This window comes from Phoxinus phoxinus (genome assembly GCF_949152265.1).
Source record: "Phoxinus phoxinus genome assembly, chromosome: 14".
Classification (NCBI taxonomy): Eukaryota; Metazoa; Chordata; class Actinopteri; order Cypriniformes; family Leuciscidae; genus Phoxinus; species Phoxinus phoxinus.
In genome coordinates this window covers 12,438,915-12,458,396 of record NC_136889.1, presented here as the reverse complement: position 1 = coordinate 12,458,396, position 19,482 = coordinate 12,438,915, and the positions used below count along the sequence as shown (strand labels likewise).

At 39.7% G+C, this 19,482-nt stretch overlaps 1 protein-coding gene across 5 annotated transcripts in view; it reads right to left on the bottom strand.

The window, feature by feature from the left end:
• The window catches only part of usp54a (ubiquitin specific peptidase 54a), a 47,925-nt gene that overhangs the window by 9,806 nt on the left and 18,637 nt on the right, over positions 1 to 19,482 (bottom strand). For all 5 annotated transcript variants that reach the window (XM_079634174.1, XM_079634176.1, XM_079634178.1 and 2 more), the window contains exons 2-13: positions 18,026 to 18,625; positions 12,451 to 12,543; positions 9,623 to 9,757; positions 8,590 to 8,703; positions 8,000 to 8,082; positions 6,302 to 6,407; positions 5,051 to 5,197; positions 4,310 to 4,459; positions 2,106 to 2,274; positions 1,496 to 1,681; positions 970 to 1,158; positions 144 to 681 (exon numbers count right to left, since the gene is read on the bottom strand). In XM_079634174.1, coding sequence (XP_079490300.1) covers positions 144 to 681; positions 970 to 1,158; positions 1,496 to 1,681; positions 2,106 to 2,274; positions 4,310 to 4,459; positions 5,051 to 5,197; positions 6,302 to 6,407; positions 8,000 to 8,082; positions 8,590 to 8,703; positions 9,623 to 9,757; positions 12,451 to 12,543; positions 18,026 to 18,172 — 2,057 coding nt within the window. In that variant the 5' untranslated portion in view covers positions 18,173 to 18,625. The remainder of the gene's footprint in view (positions 1 to 143; positions 682 to 969; positions 1,159 to 1,495; positions 1,682 to 2,105; positions 2,275 to 4,309; positions 4,460 to 5,050; positions 5,198 to 6,301; positions 6,408 to 7,999; positions 8,083 to 8,589; positions 8,704 to 9,622; positions 9,758 to 12,450; positions 12,544 to 18,025; positions 18,626 to 19,482) is intronic.

The window sequence follows — 19,482 nt, the reverse complement described above, 5'->3', positions numbered from 1 at the left end:
AGAGAGAGAGAGAGAGAGAGAGAGAGAGAGAGAGAGAGAGAGAGAGAGAGAGAGAGAGAGAGAGAGAGAGAGAGAGAGAGAGAGAGATGAATAATGTGCTAACTAAGATCCTTATGAATTCTGATAAAGATTTTGCATCATACCTGTGCATGCCATTACTGGTGCCCTCGCTAACAGGCATGTCTAGGCTGACGGGGCTGTTACTGTTCCTCTCACTGCTCTCGTAGCCGCTCTCCATCCTCTGGATAAGCCGTGGGGGCTGCTCTGATCCTCGTCTCAGGAGTCCTGGCAGGTCTCGAAAGGTGGTCTGCTCCATTGATGCCGCCAAGTCCCCCTGAGGCCCTGTGTCTTCAGGCAACAGAGCTCCAAGCGGACTGTACCCGGCCTGCTTGCGCCGCTCCCTGCTAAAGATGCTATCAATGTTGAGAGCCTCACGACGAGGCTTCCAGGGCGGACGGTATCGCCCTCCAGAGGAGCTGGACTTGGACTCGCTGCTGGTGCTGTCGGCTTCCCAGTCTCGGGCTTTAGCGGTGGAGTCAGGTGGGCAAACTGAGCCCGAGGACGATGCAGAAAGAGGCCGGTTATGGATAATGTTGCTCATAGTCTCCTTAAAGTCTCTAAGTCGACTGGAGCTGGGTTTAGGTAGGGAACGGGGAACCTGCTGCTCTTTTAAAGTCTCGCCTGTTAGAGAAAAGGAGAGGACATTTTAAAAAAGAAATGTACAAAGAGGAAGAGGAAATGTTATTTTTACATAACCTAATATTGCTGTACACAGCCAGTAAAAGCAACAGTGATGACTAATGCAGCTCACAATGTCCAACATGCTACACTATCCTCTAATGAGCTGTCAGAGAGCATCAATCCACTGACCACAGTTGCAGATTGTTAACCTGGGTTCCATTAAAGTAACACAATGATCTGGGTTTTTTTGTATTGTGGTTTGGTGGCAGCATTATATTAAATGCATACCTTCACTGTGGTAGCCAGCAGACAACACCTCATCTGTCTTAGAACAACGACTTCTTGAATCACCCCGGACTTCAAGTTTTCGTGGCCTGCTGGCACTTCTTTTCCGGTCCAAAACTCCTCCCTTTCGGTCCAAGACCCCGTCTTTTCGGAGAGTGTGGCGTTGCACTGGATCGCTGTCAGTCAAAGGACCTTCACAAAATGAACAACAAAAGTCATTGTTGGAGTTGTAGAGCAGCAGGGACTAGGAGACGATTTGGAAAGGTAGGGGGCAATTGTCATTTTTCTGATATTTTATTTGTAAAAAACCCACACTTCAGTCTAAAATATGTTATACATGAAACATGTATGTATCTTTCATCAAATCACAGCCTTTGCAATTTGATAACCGCTCTAAGCCAGGTCGCGCATTATTTGTGCAGCCCTAAGCAGGACAAATTGACTACTGTATGGTTCAACACATTTTGTGTCGATATATCTAATATGGTGTCTAAACTGTATTTCAGTCTGAACGTATATACTGACGTACCTGTGGTTTCCAGGCTGCTGTGGGAGGCCGAGTCGTTGTCAGGGTTACAGATGACGGTTCCCTGGGAGTCAGAGGAGAAGTGCGAAGCCATAGACTCGTGGTGGGAGTGGGAATGTGAATGCTTATAGCTGTAGCTGTCTGTGGAGGAGTCTGTCCGTGTGTCGCTGGAAATTGATGGCTCACGGCCTGACAAAACAGAAGATTACATTCTTATCACTAAAGCTACCGATTGGAGAGGTTTACATTTTTAGCAAAAAAAGGGTGAGTGGCAACTGCCTGCATACAACTAAGATATTGTGGGTGGTAGCCAGGGAAGGGAGGTGAAAGGACATTGCTAGGTGGTTGCTACAGTATTCTGAGAAGTTGTTTACTAAGGTCAAAGGTAGGTAGGTAATTTGTTGATCCAACGCGGGATATTGAAGTGCTTTCGCAGCAATACAAGAAGACCACCACCAATGTTGCCCATACACTACATGACTTTCAAAGTCATCAAATTGCCGTTCCTTTCACAGGAACCAACTTCCACTCAAAACCTAATTCCCACTTCAGAAATGACAGAAATAAAAGTGAGTTCTATGAATAAACTAGCCTTATGATGGTGTGTAATTACCTGAATCCTCACTGTCATAATATGCTTTAGTGTAGTGATGTAGGTCTAGGCGTGAGGCCAAATCCTGAGCTGACACTGGCGTCCCCCTGGGGTCAGCATAGAGCAGCAGCAGTGGCTGGTAATGCCCCTTTATACAGCGGGACACCACATCCTTCCACTTGGGCCCAATCTGTGAGAAAGAAAATGAGAGCGAGAATGAGAAAGTTATAAAGCAGTTCAAATAATGGATTTGCCAGATTTTCAAAATAGCAATCCCAACAGATCTCAACCAAATGTTACTTTTACACATTGTGGAAAGCTAAACAAAAGCAGAGGCCAGGTTGAAATGTTCGGGATACCCTGAATAACAAAGCTGAGACTGAAACCCAAGTCCGAAACTTTTCAGACGAATCTTACCCTGACTCCAACTTTCCAAATGGACGACTTTCTCTACGCTTCCTCCATAACCAGACAGGATGTCCGAGCGGCCGCAGTAACAGACAAGCATGAACGCAAGCGTGAACTAGTTAGCTTTAGTGTGTGTGTTTGTTTGCGGTGGACTATCATGGCGGTTTCTCTCTGTAGGCCACGCCCTGCCGCTGTCCAGCTGGGTCTGTAAACAATAGTGGGATATCCTTGTTTTCAGAGGGCTTTTGTAAGAGCTCTGCGCAGCTCACGTGTAGGTCAGCATAGGCCTGCCAGACTCCACGAAAAAAGCTGATTTGTATGCAACTGTCCAGGATCCACAGTCCTGCACTGCTATTGTGAATCTAAATCCTGCATGTTCAGAACTAAGGGAATGACACACCGTGTTAGTGACGTAACGCAAATTATTTATTTTTTTCCAAGTAGTTTAAACAGTTACATGAATTAAGCAGTGAATGCATCACTATAAAAAGTTGGGATGCACAATATTGGTACCACATCAGTCATCAACCAATATTAGAGATTGGTATCAGCTGAAATTGGATATTTTGGATGGTTAATTGTGCAGTTAATTTGCTCAGTTCCTTTATTTTTACATTTAAAATCTTTAATGTCATCTCAACTCTTGCATAAACTTAAAGGATTAGTTCACTTTTAAAATGAAAATTCTGTCATCATATACTCACCCTTAAGTTGTTTCAAACCTGTATGAATTTCTTTCCTCTGCTGAACACAAAGGAACCAGACAGTTTTTGGTTCCCATTGACTTCCATAGTAGGAAAAAAATATACTATGGAAGTCAATGGGAACCAAAAACTGTCTGGTTACTGACATTCTTCTAAATATCTTCCTTTGTGTTCAGCAGAGGAAATAAATTCATACAGGTTTGAAACAACTTAAGGGTGAGTATATGATGACAGAATTTTCACTTTAAAAGTGAACTAATCCTTTAATCGGTAAAAACACAATAAAATTAATAACATGTTAAATCTTACGGAAAATGTCTAAATATCCATATGTAATACTTTATATATTACAAAATATGTTTTTATTTTTCATTCATTTAGACAAAATAATATAGAATTTTAGTATTTAATACTATTCATATTTCATATTTAAATAAAATGTACCATTTATCAGTCATAACGACTTCTGGAGTCTATAAGATTTCAAATACGTTAAAAAGAACATAATTTATCGTTTGAATCCAAAATCGTTTGTAACAATGTAAAAGTCTGTACTTTAGCTTTTGGACTATTTAAAGCCTCCTTGCTGAATATTTTTTTTTTTTTTTTTTTAAATCTTACTGACCACAAACTTTTAAACAATAGCGTATGTTGTCAGCATGACCCAGAATTTGAATACTGGTGAATAATAATCACTCATTGACGTTCACTTATGAACGCTGTATCATTCCTGTCTATGTTATGACCATAATGTGTACTGATGACTATTGACATGAAGAGCGCTACTGGCACATATACCTGCATACACACTCCTGACTGGTGAGTCAACAAGCTGCCGAATTATGTAAAACAGCACGCAAGCACTAACGGAGCAAACACACACACACACACACACACATTCACCCACTCACCACATGCTGGGAGCCTGTGAGGAAATGCTAAATAACGAGCCAACACATTGGACTATCCCAGTTAATGATTCTACACAAACTCCCCGTGGACAGAGCAAGCAAGGAACATTAGTCAAGGGGATGTATAAATAAAGCAACACGAACAACCCTAACAAACCAGCAAGCTAAGAGCAGCGTCTTTCACATTCACCCAGATGATTACCTCTTTCACATGAGCATCATCAAAGTAAATCCACTTGCGGATTTTGGTTTGGAAGAAGAAAGTGGAGTAGTGTTTGCCGTAGTAACAGACCACGCCCACCAGGTAGAGCTCCGCCTGTTTGGCCTTGTCCTCCGTCACTCGGTAGAACAGCTACGGGTGAAACAAATGAGGAGAGGGCGCATATTACTTATACAGGCATAAACATTCACATACACACACATAAAAGTAGATGCACGCAAAACGTACAAAGATTACGTATTTTAAGTGATCATGACATCTTTCAAAGTCACTAGAAACATCTGTGATGGAGATTATCAAATCACCATTCTTGACCTCTAGATGTATTTCGGTTTACAACAATCATTTGTATGGGCTTGTTTAAAAAGGTTTACATTTCACATTGAAACATGAACCTGGTACTTAGTGAAATGTTAACCCACTTAGGACACCCTGCGCCCGCCCCGTGTCCTAAGAAAGCGTGAACTCAGTGGCAGACGGTGGCTTTTATGTTTGAGTCATTGATGCAACAAGTTTGACAAGTTCTGCCTGTAATTCCCACGTGCATCACATTAATCTCAGAGTCGCAGCACTGTTGCTTTGAGCCTGACTGTATTTATCACCATCTATATCAAAGGGTTCTGTTTTTGGCTGTGGGTTTGTTCATCTACCATCTGACTCATGTCAGCAGCATTGAGTGTAGTTTGTGGGATTTTTTTACTACTGGCAGGGAGTTTATCTTACATCTCCGAGCCGCAGGACGGTGCCCAAGCTATGAATGACGTCTTCTGCCAGGTCAGAGTGGTCTGAGTCCCACACCAGACCAATGGTGATGATCTCTGGGGAGTTCATCAGGACACGTCGGATGCGGAGCTTCTCTCCACAGTTGCCCTGTAGATGAGAAAAGGGAGAGGGCTTTTTCATACTGGAGCTTAATGAAAAACACAGAAAGATTTACACACACTGTTACTATTAATTCTCCTTCTCCCTGCCCAAACTTACACCAGTCACCCTTACATAATTCACAAATCACATACACACACCCATAATATGTTTGTTTGTGTGTGTTTAAGTTTCATGTGGAGCATGTCTTCATCATCCCTGAGGGTCAAGAAAACATGTATGTTTCAGATCTGTACACCTTGTTCTTGTTCTTGAACTTGCAAATTTGTTTAATTCATACTGAAAATCTTGCTGTAGGTGAGGTAAAAATCTCAAAACATGTTTGCTTCCATTAGCACTAGGGAACAGACAGACCAAGCATAATATAATATAATAATGTACTGATTCATTGTTGTATGAATACCTTATATTGAATATCAAAAATATCTAATAAAATTTTGTTAAATGGTTTATACTTAAAATGAGACAAAATTACTTGCCATGGGGTTAAGAAACATAAAATTGTTTTCCCTTTGAATTAAGTTTATTTTTCTTACCCCAATAAAAAAGTATCTTTCTTGTTTAAAGCATACACCTCATTAAATTTTAATTTCTGTATAAACAAGCCTTAACGCTACCGTTTCAAAAGACCAGCACTTATTTGAAACAGAAATATTTAAAATGTCTTTACTGTCACTTTTGATCAATTTAATACGTTATTGCTATAAAACGTATTAATTTCTTTTAAAAAAGTAAACATATCTTGTTTCAAGGATGTTTAGATATTTTTGCTGGAAAGACAAAATACTGATTAAGAAAAATATGTTTTTGCGATGTGATAAGCCGTCATCCCTTATGCACTCTGATCTGACACAAAAACAAATGTGTATGTGTGTTTGTGTTGCTTAAGAAGTTGTTCCTCCTCAGGGCCACGAGACAAATTAACATTCCACTGATTGCATCCTGTTTTGACCCAGCGATTACTCAATGGCCACCATCCTATTCAAACCTATACAAGCGCCACACACAGACACACTGTCCCAGGCTTCATTATGCCTAATTAGCACTTGATTTGATGGATCTGAGTGTGTGGTGCTGTGTAGTAATGCTAACCGGGCAGTTGCGCAGGTCTCCCACGGTGCTGGCGTTCCTCAGCAGCTCTCCAAACATGTCTGGGGTGGGCTTCTCTCGGCATTCCAGCATTCGCACTGCCTGGTTACTGTAGTATAACCAACACATGTCATACGTTAAGATATCACAAGCAATAAACTGCAGCTCTCAATCTGTAATTATGGGTGAAGTGTTTGTATTTGCTGCCTTTGATTTAGTAAACAGCCTATAATTACTATATGACTTCAAATGGAATTTGTAACACTAACCTAAATGAGCGATTCAAGTGTTTGGGGGTATTTGTGTACAGTGTTTATGTATTCAGGAGGGTGTTTCTGAGGTCATTGTCCAGACAGGTTTGATCTTATTGTTGCAGCAGAGGTCACTGCATCTCAAAGACACTGCAACACTGCGTGCCTGGAGCAACATCGCAGCTCAGGCAGGTCTCAGGGTGACAGTCTTGCCAATGTCACAATGTTACCTGTATATGCTCCTCTGAGTGAGTGTGTATATACATGGGAGACTTCGTCATCATTCCACACAATATTTCTAACATAATTATTCCCACTGACATTCAAATACACAATATTATAAAATCATCTAAAATCTCCTTGCTTTTGACTGAATGAGAGCCATGTTTAAAGCTGCTGGAAAACAGCCTATATGCTCACATCTTTGACCAAACATGAGTTGAATGATATATTAATGGGCCAGTTGCTGAACGGAATTTATAGGCATGTCCATAAAGATTGTCTCAAAATTTAGGAAACATATTTATGCCGTCTCCCTCAGATACCAAGTTTTGACAAATTATGGGATGCTAATGAGAAGCTAAATATACTTACAATTCATACAGCACTGAAAAGTATAGTCTGATTTTTTTTATTTAAAATGTGTTAAGTACATTTATTCTAATTCAAATATTTAATCATTCCTTCATGTTGCGTATTGAAACCGATCAGAGCCTGTCTATGTAGACTGCACTTGACGTTCCATGTAGGCAGAGAGGCAGAAGTTTTTTTAGGCAGAGAATATTGCTTAGCTGAAAAACTTTAAATATTTGTATTGTACTAATTTATTAATCCATTAGTTGTAATCCTTGCGACACAACTTGGACAGTAACAGTACTCAGGTTCAGTGTTTTACACAGTAATAGCAATGTCAGCTATTGTCATAAAAATCCTCCTTAATCACAGAGCCACATACTGGAATATTCATGAAGCCCTTTCATTGTTGTTGTGCTTACGTCTGTTTGTTCACGGCGCAAAGTATCTGCCGCACTGGCAGTCTGAATGCAGTAATCCAGACTGCACTCGCAACTCGCAGCTCTAAAAGCAGATGCTGACAAAGTCTGACTGCAGAGGTTCAAGGGGAGCTGCTCTGCTGTGTGGCTCGGCTTCGGATCTGGCCGCTCATCACCCGTGATTAAAGGCAGTGGCCAGGAGACCTAGAGTAATATTTAAGCTGGCTGTTGCCATGTGCTCTTGGCCATTGAGGGAATCTCTTTCTGTTCTGATTGATTTCACTGTGTTTGATGTGGCGCAGAGCTCATTTGCTCAGCTGGAGAAGAGTATAGGACATGATGTTTTCTGTGCCGTGCACAGTGTGGCCCTTTTTGGTCCCAGCTTTCAAAATGACCTCATTCTTTAGCATCACTCACTGTTGTGCATGTGTATGTGCTGCAGGGATGTTTTTGCTCACCACAGAGAGGTGGTGGAGATGTAGTGGACCATCTGAATGAAGGGTAAGGGGTCTGAGGAGGCTCCACAGTTGCTGCACACACACTAAATGAGAAAGAAAACAATATCTGTTAAGTAATCCTTTCTATACAAATGGACAGAGTGGTAAATATTATTGTATATTACAAACTAGGTGTATTGGGGTTCAATCAATACAATTAATTAATTTACAATTCATTTCCATTATTTTAATATGACTTTCCTATGATCTAAACTTTATTTTTCGAGTCATTTATGATGATCTTCAAAAAATATTTACAAATATATAACTTATAAAGAGGTATTTATAGTCAAATAAATACTTTAAAAGTGAGAAAACGGTTTTACAATGTTTTAGAAGCGAGCAAAAAAAATTTTTTTTTTGTAAGATACATCATGCATGTCAAATCAAATCCTGATGTATAACATTTTTTTTTTTTCCCAACAAATTATTTTGCCATTCGGAAATATGTTTCACTATGGAAGTTAAATACATTTCCAATGGATTTCATGCTGCCTTCAAAATAAAAGATACTTGTTACTACTAATTGCTTGTTAATTAAGGGGATTTACCTGCTCAAAGAGTGTCATGGCAAACTTCTGGTGAGGGATGCAGTGTTTGGCTGTGCAGATGTCCTCCTTGGTCTCATCAGAGATGTGAAAGTGTATCCTCATGAGGATATTCTCCTGCAACAGAGAATTATTGCTAAAATATTAACACTTAGTGTGCTCCAATCAAAATTCAACTGAAGAGAAACAGCGTGTGTCCTGCATGTCTCATGTTAATTATTTCTCTCTGTCCAGTGGGTGAGTCTGTGGATAACTCTTTTGGCTGAGGGTTATGGCTAAGGAAATTGGGTTATGGGGGGGATGGTTGTGTTCTGCAGGGAAATGTTGATGGTTCAAGCATCTGGCCTTCACCAGTGTCTCCAGTCTTGCATAACGGCCAGACAACAATAGTGGTTAAAATGAAAAAATTAGCATTTGCAGTTCGTGGTTGCAGTTTTTACTGGTCAGCACATTGTACAATGTTGCTAAACCAGCAGTCTAGGGGGGCTGAGACAGGGAGCCATTCTTTATCTTATATGTTATGATGCTATGGCCTTTAAAATGAGCCATTAGGAGGAAATTAATCACTGTGTAAAATAGGAGATGTCTCTCTCTGTGATTACAAAAGATTACAGCGTCAACAGGAAGGTTTACTTTTCAGTGGATAGCACCGCAGATATCTGTACCATCAATCATCCTACCGAAAACTGACATGGAAGCAGACATGCAAGCAACAATGAAAGGAAAAGACTGAGATAGAGATATAGTTACAGGGCCAAGAGGATAACAAACATCTTCCTTCTACTTGCACTGATGGACTCAAGACACGTCAAAAGCTGAGCTAACAATGTACACAAGAAATATTTAAGACAAACCAATATCCTCTTCAAGAAAATCTACCTCATCAGCGGAGAATACAATGTGGTATGTGAAAGCATACTAAAGAAGATGGAAAGAGCAAGGAGATGGAGGAGAGAATAGGAGGAAAAGCAGTAATGCTTTAAAGGGGGAGGGAAGTGAAAGAAAAGAGTGATGGTAAAGAGTCAAGAGCCCTTACGAAACACTCCGCTGCGTCATCCATAATGCCGAGCTGGAATCGCTGCTCATCCTGGAAGGTTTTGGCCAGAGCGCAGCGGAGAGCATCAGAGGGCAGCACCTTCTCACTGCTGAACTGGAACTGCGCAAAGATGCTCTGAAAAAACAAACAACAGCTTTCCGTTAATGTTAATCAAAGAGAACATTACCAACACTTTGCCACCTAGTTCCTTTCAAAAAATACAATCTTCACTGGGCCAGTAGTACCCTCAAAAAGACCCCTAAAAGGTTCATAGTAGTACCCTAAGTGTATATATTACTACTCTAAAGAACTAATATACACTATTTATATCTAATTTTTGCATTTTTTTCTGAAATTATACAGTGGGCTTTAAAAGAGCACCTGGGAAAACAATTTAAACAAAAAGCTTTATGATTTTGAAACCTTTTAAAACACGATGATGGAAAATTAATAAGACGTGTTTAAGATTCTGCACTATTTAAATAAGTAAATGATGTTACAAATCAGCAAATAACAGCTTAAATTTTGGATTGTTCCACAAACACTGCATTTTAATGGCTTCAGAATACTTTTAAATGTAGCCAATAATCACACATTTTTGCTTTGTATGAAAAAGAGCCGTGACATTCTTAAAAACATTTTAGCTTGTGTTTTACAGAAGGAAGAACATCATATGTGTGCAACATGAGTAATTGAATTAATTCTCATTTTGGGATGAACTATCCCTTTAAAAGCAGTCTCTTTTCCCCTCTTTAGCCACATTTAAACCCTGCATAATTGGGAGTCTCCTGGTATCCACCTAAGATTTCCCATGCTGTAAGAAAGCAAGACATGCCTGTCTGCAAGACTTCTGTGCTGACATAAGAAACTCTTCAGTAAACAGAGTCATTACGGGATTAACATCTTTGCTTTGAAGGCTGAAAACTCTAAAAGGTTTGAAGCAAGAGATACACTGGACTCAGGCCTCATCCACACTACTGCGTTTTAGTTTAGAAACGGAGAAATAAAACGAATACGATCTCCGTCCACACCAGCGTTTTAGCTGCGTATTAGAATTGATCTCCGTCCACATTAAAATGACTGAAAACGCATAGAAAACGTGCCGGTGTAAACAGGCGCATGTAGGCAGTTGTAGCATTGTAAAATGCAGAATTTACTTGCACAACAGCTGCTAGCAAAGACATCAAAGTCAGTAACGCTTGTAATTTGTTATCCATGTTGCAGTCACTAACGTTACGTAGTCGTTACGTACGTATGTTTTCTTCCCGGGGATAGGTCATGTGATGGGTGGCTGACGAATCAGGGAAGGATACACCATGACTGATGACACCCAATCATAGAGCCGAGCGTGAGCTCATCGTTTCTAAAGTCCTCCGTTTTGACCGTCTTCAATAAAACGCCCTCCGGAGATTCAAAACGCAAAACGGGGTCGGCAGCATTTCTAAACCTCTCGGTTTTAGGTCTTCGTTTTTGCCGTTGTAGTCTGGACGGGAGGTGCAAACGTAGCAAAAGGTCTCCGTTTCTAAACGAAAACGCAGTAGTGTGGATGGGGCCTCAGATGCACTGACAGTGAAACATACCGGAGTAAAGTCAGAGAAACACAGACAGCTGAATACAGAGGCAGTATTATACCCATGAAAGAGAGCGGACAGGCTGACAGACATATTGTCCCAGTCCCGTGTGTGAGAGCAGACAGGCAGCCCCCTACTGCACTGGCACAGGGCTCAGGAGAGAGCTCTCTAATTTCCAGCTGAGTTATTGAACATTTGATGGAAAGCGCCAATGGCACTCCTGAACATTAAAAGGAATCTAATATAAATTGAGAGGGAGAGACAAAAAAGAAAAGGGACGGAAAAAGGAATGGCACGGCAAGAGATGCATACCCACAACACTGCTTGCCCTAGTTAAACACATGACGGATAGTTTTTTGACACACGCCTATTCCTTATTATGCTTTACCATATACTTCATGTATTAGTACATAAAAATAATACAATACAGGTTAAAATGTCTGGAAGCTTCAAGTTTAACTTTAAGCTTTAAACTGATTTAACAATGATTTTTGTGTTTTGGTGTCCAACAAACATCCAGTGTTTTTTAATAATTGGTAATTTGTGCTTTTTCCACAAAATAACTAGACCTAAAAATAATCATAAAAATAAATCATACATATTATGAAAATAATTAAACTAAATGGCAAATTAATTATTGTCTTTGTTTCTCATTTGAGAATGAATAGCTGTTACATAAATTTGAGTAACTTACACAAACAAAATATGAAATAAGTTAGTCCTTTTTGAATGCACAGTGGTGTAATGGAGTTGTTGGGTGCTGTTCTTTATAGACTTACCGAATGGTAATCAGTTAAACCAACATTTAAAAAAAATAATTACTGGTTAATATCATTCCAAACCTGTATGACTATTTCTTTCCACTGAGATATTTCTCAAAATATCCTCTTTTATGTTCGACAGAAGAAAGAAAGTCATACAAGCTTGGCACAACACGAGAATGAGCAAATCATGTAATTTTTAGGTGAACTATGCCTTTAAACTATTTTTTTGGGACTATAACTACAACAACAACAACAACAAAACCTGGGTAAACCCGATTATTTCACTGCTTCAACAATAAAGTTCACTATTTAATGTTTCATAACACTTCAGAAACTCAAAAGCATACACAGATGGTCGAAACGCATTGAGCTTCATGTAAAAAAAGGGAAACTACTGAATTAGAAAAGCTATAATGGAGCAGAGATCCCAGTCAGCTCCATGATTTAAATGCATCATGAATAACGTTAAAACCTGATGGGCTCAGTGCTTTACCTTCAGAGCGCAGAAGATGCACGAGTCTTCCATACACTTGTGTGTGGTGAGCTGCCGGAAACTTCGCCGAAAGATATCCAGATGCCAGAGAACCTGTAAGAAAAATGAGAAATTAGACCAAAGCAATGTTTACATCGCCCTCTGATCTTTGAAGCTGACTGTGCATGATACAAAAGCTCTCTGAAAGAATCAAGCGTCAGACAATCTTCCAGACACCTAAAATGCCTAAGAAGCTCTTGTCATCAAAAATGTATCAGGCACAAAAAGCACTTGCTGCTCTGCACCGGCTGCAGTTGACTTTCCACCCCTTCTTAAATGTCTCTCTCAGGAGGCCAAGGCATTTTAAGAACAGAAGCCGGTTTGGAGATGGAGATTTTGCAAGCTGTATCTGATGCTGTCAGACACCTTTCTTCACCGATCGCCTAAATTCAGCTTTCTTGACACCTCGTAATCCAATCTCATCCAATCACATGAGAGAAGCAATTATGTCTCACCAATCAGGTGTCAAATCTCTGATTAGCCCATGTGATTTATCCAAGAGTTTGAATAAACAGGGAGCAGGTCAACAAGCAGAGGAAACGCTGAGTGTGAGATGAAGTGATGAGCGTGTTTCCCAGCTTTAGTCTTTCATCTTGAGGAATGTATGCATCTCCAGAAGAAGGATGATGCGGAATGTCAGCGGAACAAACAAAGACCTGTTAGCTTCCGGCCGGGCAGCTTGCACACACGCACAGACACACAATCATATACACCTCCCATCTGGCCATGCCCAGGAGGCTGTGGAGGCCGTCCTGACCCCACCTGCCTGCCATGAGCTGAGACTGTGTGCCATGGCCCCGCTGCTCGTCCGGCACATCTACACGCTTGCATGCTGAATTATTGAGAGAGCTGTCAGTCCCACTAAACACAACTCAGTTACCCAAATGAATCTGCTGTCAAACTTCACCTCAACAGATCTTAATAACTTTAATAGCGATAAACTCTGCCATAGCTATGTTTCCATCCAAAGTTGCTAATTTAACTTATGTGCAAAATTGGAATATCGCATAATTTTTTTTTAAAAATAAAGCACCGTTTCCATCCAGTGAGAACAAAGTCGTCACTTCCTGATAAGTTGGTGCTAATGATCACTAAGAAAAATGGAAGTTGCAGCAGTAAGAGAAGCCACTGTGTGTATATAATAATTTCGTATATAATAAATGACTTGCGCCTCAGAGTGCGCAGACGAAATGCAAAGTTATTTTGCTTTCGGAGACAGATGTCTGCTGTTTGGGAACACACTTGTATAAGACAGTTATAGGAGGTTATTATACTGAACCACTTTGACGAAAGACTTTGCTCAGGCATTTCAGATGCTGTGCAATGAGACCGGTCCGCTGGTTAGTCCTGTTATGCCGTCCCATTGCAAAGTCATGTCTTTTTTGATGCGCATCGAGTTTTTTTTTTAAAAGCAATATCCCAGAATGGCCATAAAAATAGGTGGATGGAAACATAGCTATGAACTGTAAGATATACTTAAGTTTCAGTCAAAAGTCTTTTACGCTTTACTTTGAAAAACCCTTCAAAAATCTGTAGTGCTGACAGAATCAATTTTAGAGAGTAATTGCAGAGACACAAATCAGAAAACATCTGTTTGAGTGCAGTTGGGGCATTGAACGTGTCTCTGCACAATAAAACTCAACTGCACTCAACAGCATTGATCTCTAAGGTCATTCAGCTCACCCTGTATGACCTACTGCTGACGTTCTTTGCATGGCAAAAGGAACTGCAAGTGAATAAAATGCATGAAATGCAATGCAGTCTTAGCTTAAACAAAAGCTTAAATGTAAATGTTTGCGCAAAAGAGAACTTAAACAGCACTATCACAGTATCCATCACACTCAAATCAAATATTTTTTTTTGCAATGGTATTAGGAAGTAGGCTAATTGTTTAGGAAAATCAACTGGTGAAGTTGTACTCGAAACCTTAGCAAGCAGGGCTCAAATATAAAGATCTCAGTGTTTCAGGACAGGTTGAAAAAGAGTAATTAAGAATTAGGGGTGGAGGTGGGGGGCACATATGAATCGCGATTCTGTCTTCTAACGATTCGAAGCGATTCAGGTTTTGACCACTGATTTGTGACGTTCTCAATATATCTTCTTTTTTGTTTCACAGAAGAAAGAAATTCATACAGGTTTTTAAAACATGCATTTAATAAATAAATAAATAATAATTATATATTATTTTACATGTTGACGGAACAAAGAACAGTGCAGCACCCGGACAGTTTATAGAGCGCACAAGCTTGCAACGGGGGACAAATGAAGATAACTTGACAACAACAGTTCCTATATCAATATTTTAAATAATAGAAAATAGCCTTAAATAAGACATGCCAGAATATAATATACAAAATTTTGTATTTTTACACTTGTAAAAGTGCATGAACATATCCTGTATATAAAGCTAAATCACTAAATATTGCATTATATTTTTCTAACTCTAAACAATCGCCACTGATCGGAACCAGCTGATAATCATACATTTTATGGATGCAAAAGATGCACGCGTGCTCACGTCGAACACAAAAGGCTAAGCAGCCTTGCATTCAAATATAGGCCTATGCATTCAAATCTATGCATAGGCTATATCAAAAAAAAATTTGATGCAAAATCGAGAATTGTGACCACAAGATTTGAATCGTTAGAGTCGTAAAGATTTCCACTCCTAGTAAGAATACGGTAAGTTGAAAGTTATGAACCAATCAGCAATGCTTTGCCATGTGAGCCATCATTGTCCGGCAAGTGCTAATGAATTTATAGTTGTCTTGTAGTTTCCTGTATGATTATAATAACAGGATTATTTGATATTAAAAAATGTATAAGCAATTGTTTTAAATAATTGTAAAACATTAAATAATATTAGGTACACTATAAAAATATTGATATGATAAAAAAGATGAGGTAAAAACAGTTTTATGTAATAAAGGCTAGGCTACGTTCAGAAGATGGGTTGGATAAAAAAAGAAATCAAGCCATATAGCAACATATCAACATTAATATTATTTAAATACAATCTAACTGCACTGAAGAAGAAAGAAACAGAACCAAACACCTTAGACAATGATATAAATATATTTTCAGGACTTTTCTAACAATAAGCAAATCCTGGTCTCTGGGATCTACACAGCTCTGCAGGAACACAGGGACATTCTCAGCCAGTGGCCATGGACTAGCTAGTGTGTCCATGTCTCAAGCGGTCAACATCAGGGCACAGTGTCCCCTTCTATTGATTTGACATCACTGATTTGACACTCAAGTTCTGGGAGCTTTTGACATGCCATTGAGTTGGCCTCTGAGAATGTCTAACAACAAAATCCAGCTTTTCAACTGTCCAGTAGAGTTGTATAGTTGTATGGGATGCGACTGGCCGTATTGATGAGAAGCCTGCAGGACATTACAAATAGTACAGGTGTTCGCTTGCCAACCTGGGTCACATCTGCTCATTAAAGCAATGTTCTGACTCACCGTCATCACTGAGGGGAATGTCAAGCTTCTGTAAAGGGACAGTTGAAACTAAAGGCAATTTGTCATAAATATATGTCCAAAACAAATAAATGCCAGCAGGATCAAGGAAACTTTAGACAATCTTTTAAGAAATTGTATTTTTAGATGAAAAGCAGCTGAAATTGATAAACTGTGGAGATTGTCATTGAGGAACACATGAACTGCAATAGGATGTTGCTTGAAAGATTAGTTAAATAAGAGTGAGCAAAACTACACGAGTCCCCAAACTGGACAGATCAGAGATAGCCCTCTGCAAAGATGGACACCACGGCCCATCACTAACCAAATTACACGCTTCAGATCCAGGGAACGGAAAGCAGACAGGAGGCAGAGCTGATGAAAAAGAGAGATAGACTGAAACGGAATGAAAATTACTATGACTGACTGAAACTGAGTTACTTCCTTCAGCTCATCAAACATTCAAATAATGCGAGCGGTCATGTGAGGACGTTCCTTCACGGAATGTGACCATTTCACACCATGTGCAACGTGTTTATTTCAAGAACAAACCTGACCTAACAATTTCAGGGCTCAAAGTGAAGAATTATTTATTTATTTATTCCTTTTTCAGCTTGCCAGCAGTTCAAAACATTATTTATATAATAGTGATATTTTTATATGAACAAAAATATATTGGCTATATATATATATATATATATATATAAACTTCGTGCATCCCACCAACTGGCTCTTTTCTTTTACTTAATTAAGGAGTGGGGGTTTAATCTTCAGCTGGCCGACAGAAGCCACCACTGACAGGTCACGTGACCTGACCACTGGCAAGTCAGTTGACCTGCCAACCAAGTTTAGACAACTACTAGAGATTTATAAATTTAGGCTCATTTAATAAAACAGTTACAATCATTTTCTATTTTCTGTAAATTGCTTAAATAAATACTTAAAAAACAATGAATATTTATTTTCATTCACGTCCGACTGTTTGGTTACCGGCACTCGCTATTGAGCTCCAAGTATAACATGTCCCCTACCACTCTCTTTGCAAGAAAAATTACATGAATTTATTAGTGTAGCCTAATTCTATTCTAATGGATGTTTTCTTTTTACGAACCTTCGCTAGGCCAGCCACTGTTGACTTAATCTTAATTTTGACTTCAATTTGCATTTCAAGTATATCAAGATGTTTAGATGTATGTTTTGGAAAACAGGATTACTGTTGTCACCCCCGGGTTTTGCCATATTGTTAATCTTCATGGCAACAGACAATCTAGCCGCGACACTCCCTCAAACACCCAACCCCCCGAACCAGTCATAACTGACACTAATTTGTAGCTTTAGACATATTATCAGCCAGCTAAGCCCCTTTATTTCTATATAGCTGATTATACAGTAATCCAAAAATAGAGGGTGAGTAATGGCAGGTTGCTGTGCAGGGTAATTACCGGCCAGGACAGTGTGCGTCTGACAGTTGTTTGTGGGGTCTAGCGCAGACAGTGCTTGAATCATCACTAAATCTAACGCAGGCTCCAACGAGCAGCACAATGGATAAAAGGCACAGTGGTTTCGGTCTAATGGCGCTCATGCGAGGAGAGCTACGAGTGAAGAGCCAGCCAGTTCCTACTGCTGCCATATGCATCTAGCCGCTTGACTTGTTGCTTCAAATGGCTAATCATGAGGGGAGTACAATTTCGCCCATGAGAGGATACATCTATTGAGGTCATGCAACGCACAAGTCATTAATTAATGAATAACAAAATTATTTTAAAAAAAGATTTATCCTCGCAGCCTGAGCATACAAAGCCAAAGTAGATCCGAACAGTTGATGAAAACATCTTGGCAAGCTCATGTGGGTTTCCCTCAAAGTGTGCAAAGTTTAATAGAGACCACACTGAGTCGCTTGATACATCTGAGATACATCCCTAAAAGCACCATATAAAGACTAATAATTTGTGTCAAAAGTCATGTGTTCAACTGAGAAACTATTTGTACTATAAGTCCCAGATCATATTTCTGAAATTAAAAGGAGGTAACATGTAAGATGTGTTTATGACATGAACATAAGTCGTCTTACCTGTAGAGCGCTGTTCAGGAAGCAGCTGTTCTGTCCCGGCTCGTTGATGAGTCCTTTGCTGGGGGCGATTGATGTCATGGTTCGTGGGGTGAATATGCCCTGTAACCCACTGCTGCCAGATGGAAAATAGTTTCTTTTCCATGACATGGTGGAGGAAATCTGCGCAAACTCTAAATTGTCCCTCCGCTTAATCTCATGTTCATCTTTCCAAAGCCGAGGGGAAATGCATTAGTGTTGTATCCAAAAGATGCAAATTTTTCTTTAAAAAGTTCAAATGGTCACCGTTGTTGTAATCAGAAAATTTAAAATATATACATTTGAACTGGGGAAACGTTCATCCAAGGGGGTTGGCTTCTTGTTGTCCTCTTGCATCAGACAAAAAAAGTAAATGCTGCCTCTTGGCCTTATTAACTGCTCTCTGGGACTTGGTTGTGGAATTTCACACTACTATACGTTTGGGTTGTAGGAGGTGTGGTGATCTTCACTACTGCGTTCTGTGCTACACCCTTAAACAGAAGCAACAGTGTGCAGATTGACGGCAAGAGTCTTGTCCTACTTGTAAACAGGTCACAAGGCGTGAATCTTCACAACACTGTATATCTGAAAAAAATAAAAAAAATTGAAATGTTAACATCTCGCACTCAATCAAATATTAAGTTTAACACCATGATCTGCAGCAACAAAGTCAACACAAGAAGTCATTCATTTTCAACAATAGTGGCTGATTTTTTGTGGACAAATAAAAAGTTTGACTTATTATGGAAATAAGCAGCGACTTCTAATAAATCAAACAAATTTCCTAATATTTCAAGGTTTTCCATGACCATAAGAACCCTTAAAAGGATAGTCCACCCAAAAATAAAAATTATGTGAAAGTGAGCATAGACTCAAAACAAGTAAAACACAAACGGTGACGTCTTAACACCGTAGCTGTGAAATTTCCTATACAATCTGACTCAGATCTCATCCTGCTGACTAAAATAACACTTGGGTGCAGCAGACAAGGATTTATCTGTTTGTCCCACTCCAAGCCAGCATAAAGAACATCCCTTAGATGACTGTTGATGTCCTGCACTGACACATGACTTACAGGTCGACCTTCCAGACACAACAGTCTGACATAACTCAACAAGTGATACAATAATCACAGCTCTTAAACCACTCTCCCACTGGTAGCCTTAGCTATGTTAGCAGCACTCAGCCAGCCTGTGCGTTTGCATTAAGGTTAGGAAGACGTCCAAAGAGGACCACATCCATTGCCTGCAGCATTTAGGTTTTACCTCGAGCTCCTGGTAGGAAGTTTAAAAGCTGTAGCTTAGAGCTGTTCCTCTCAAGAGTTTAGCAAATTTGTCTACGTCCATCACCGTCTGATGTGCTTTTAACGAATGCAGACTTGAGGGCAGTTTTGAAGGAACGCAGAATAAAACGAGATAGGGGGGAAGACCACAGAGAAAGAC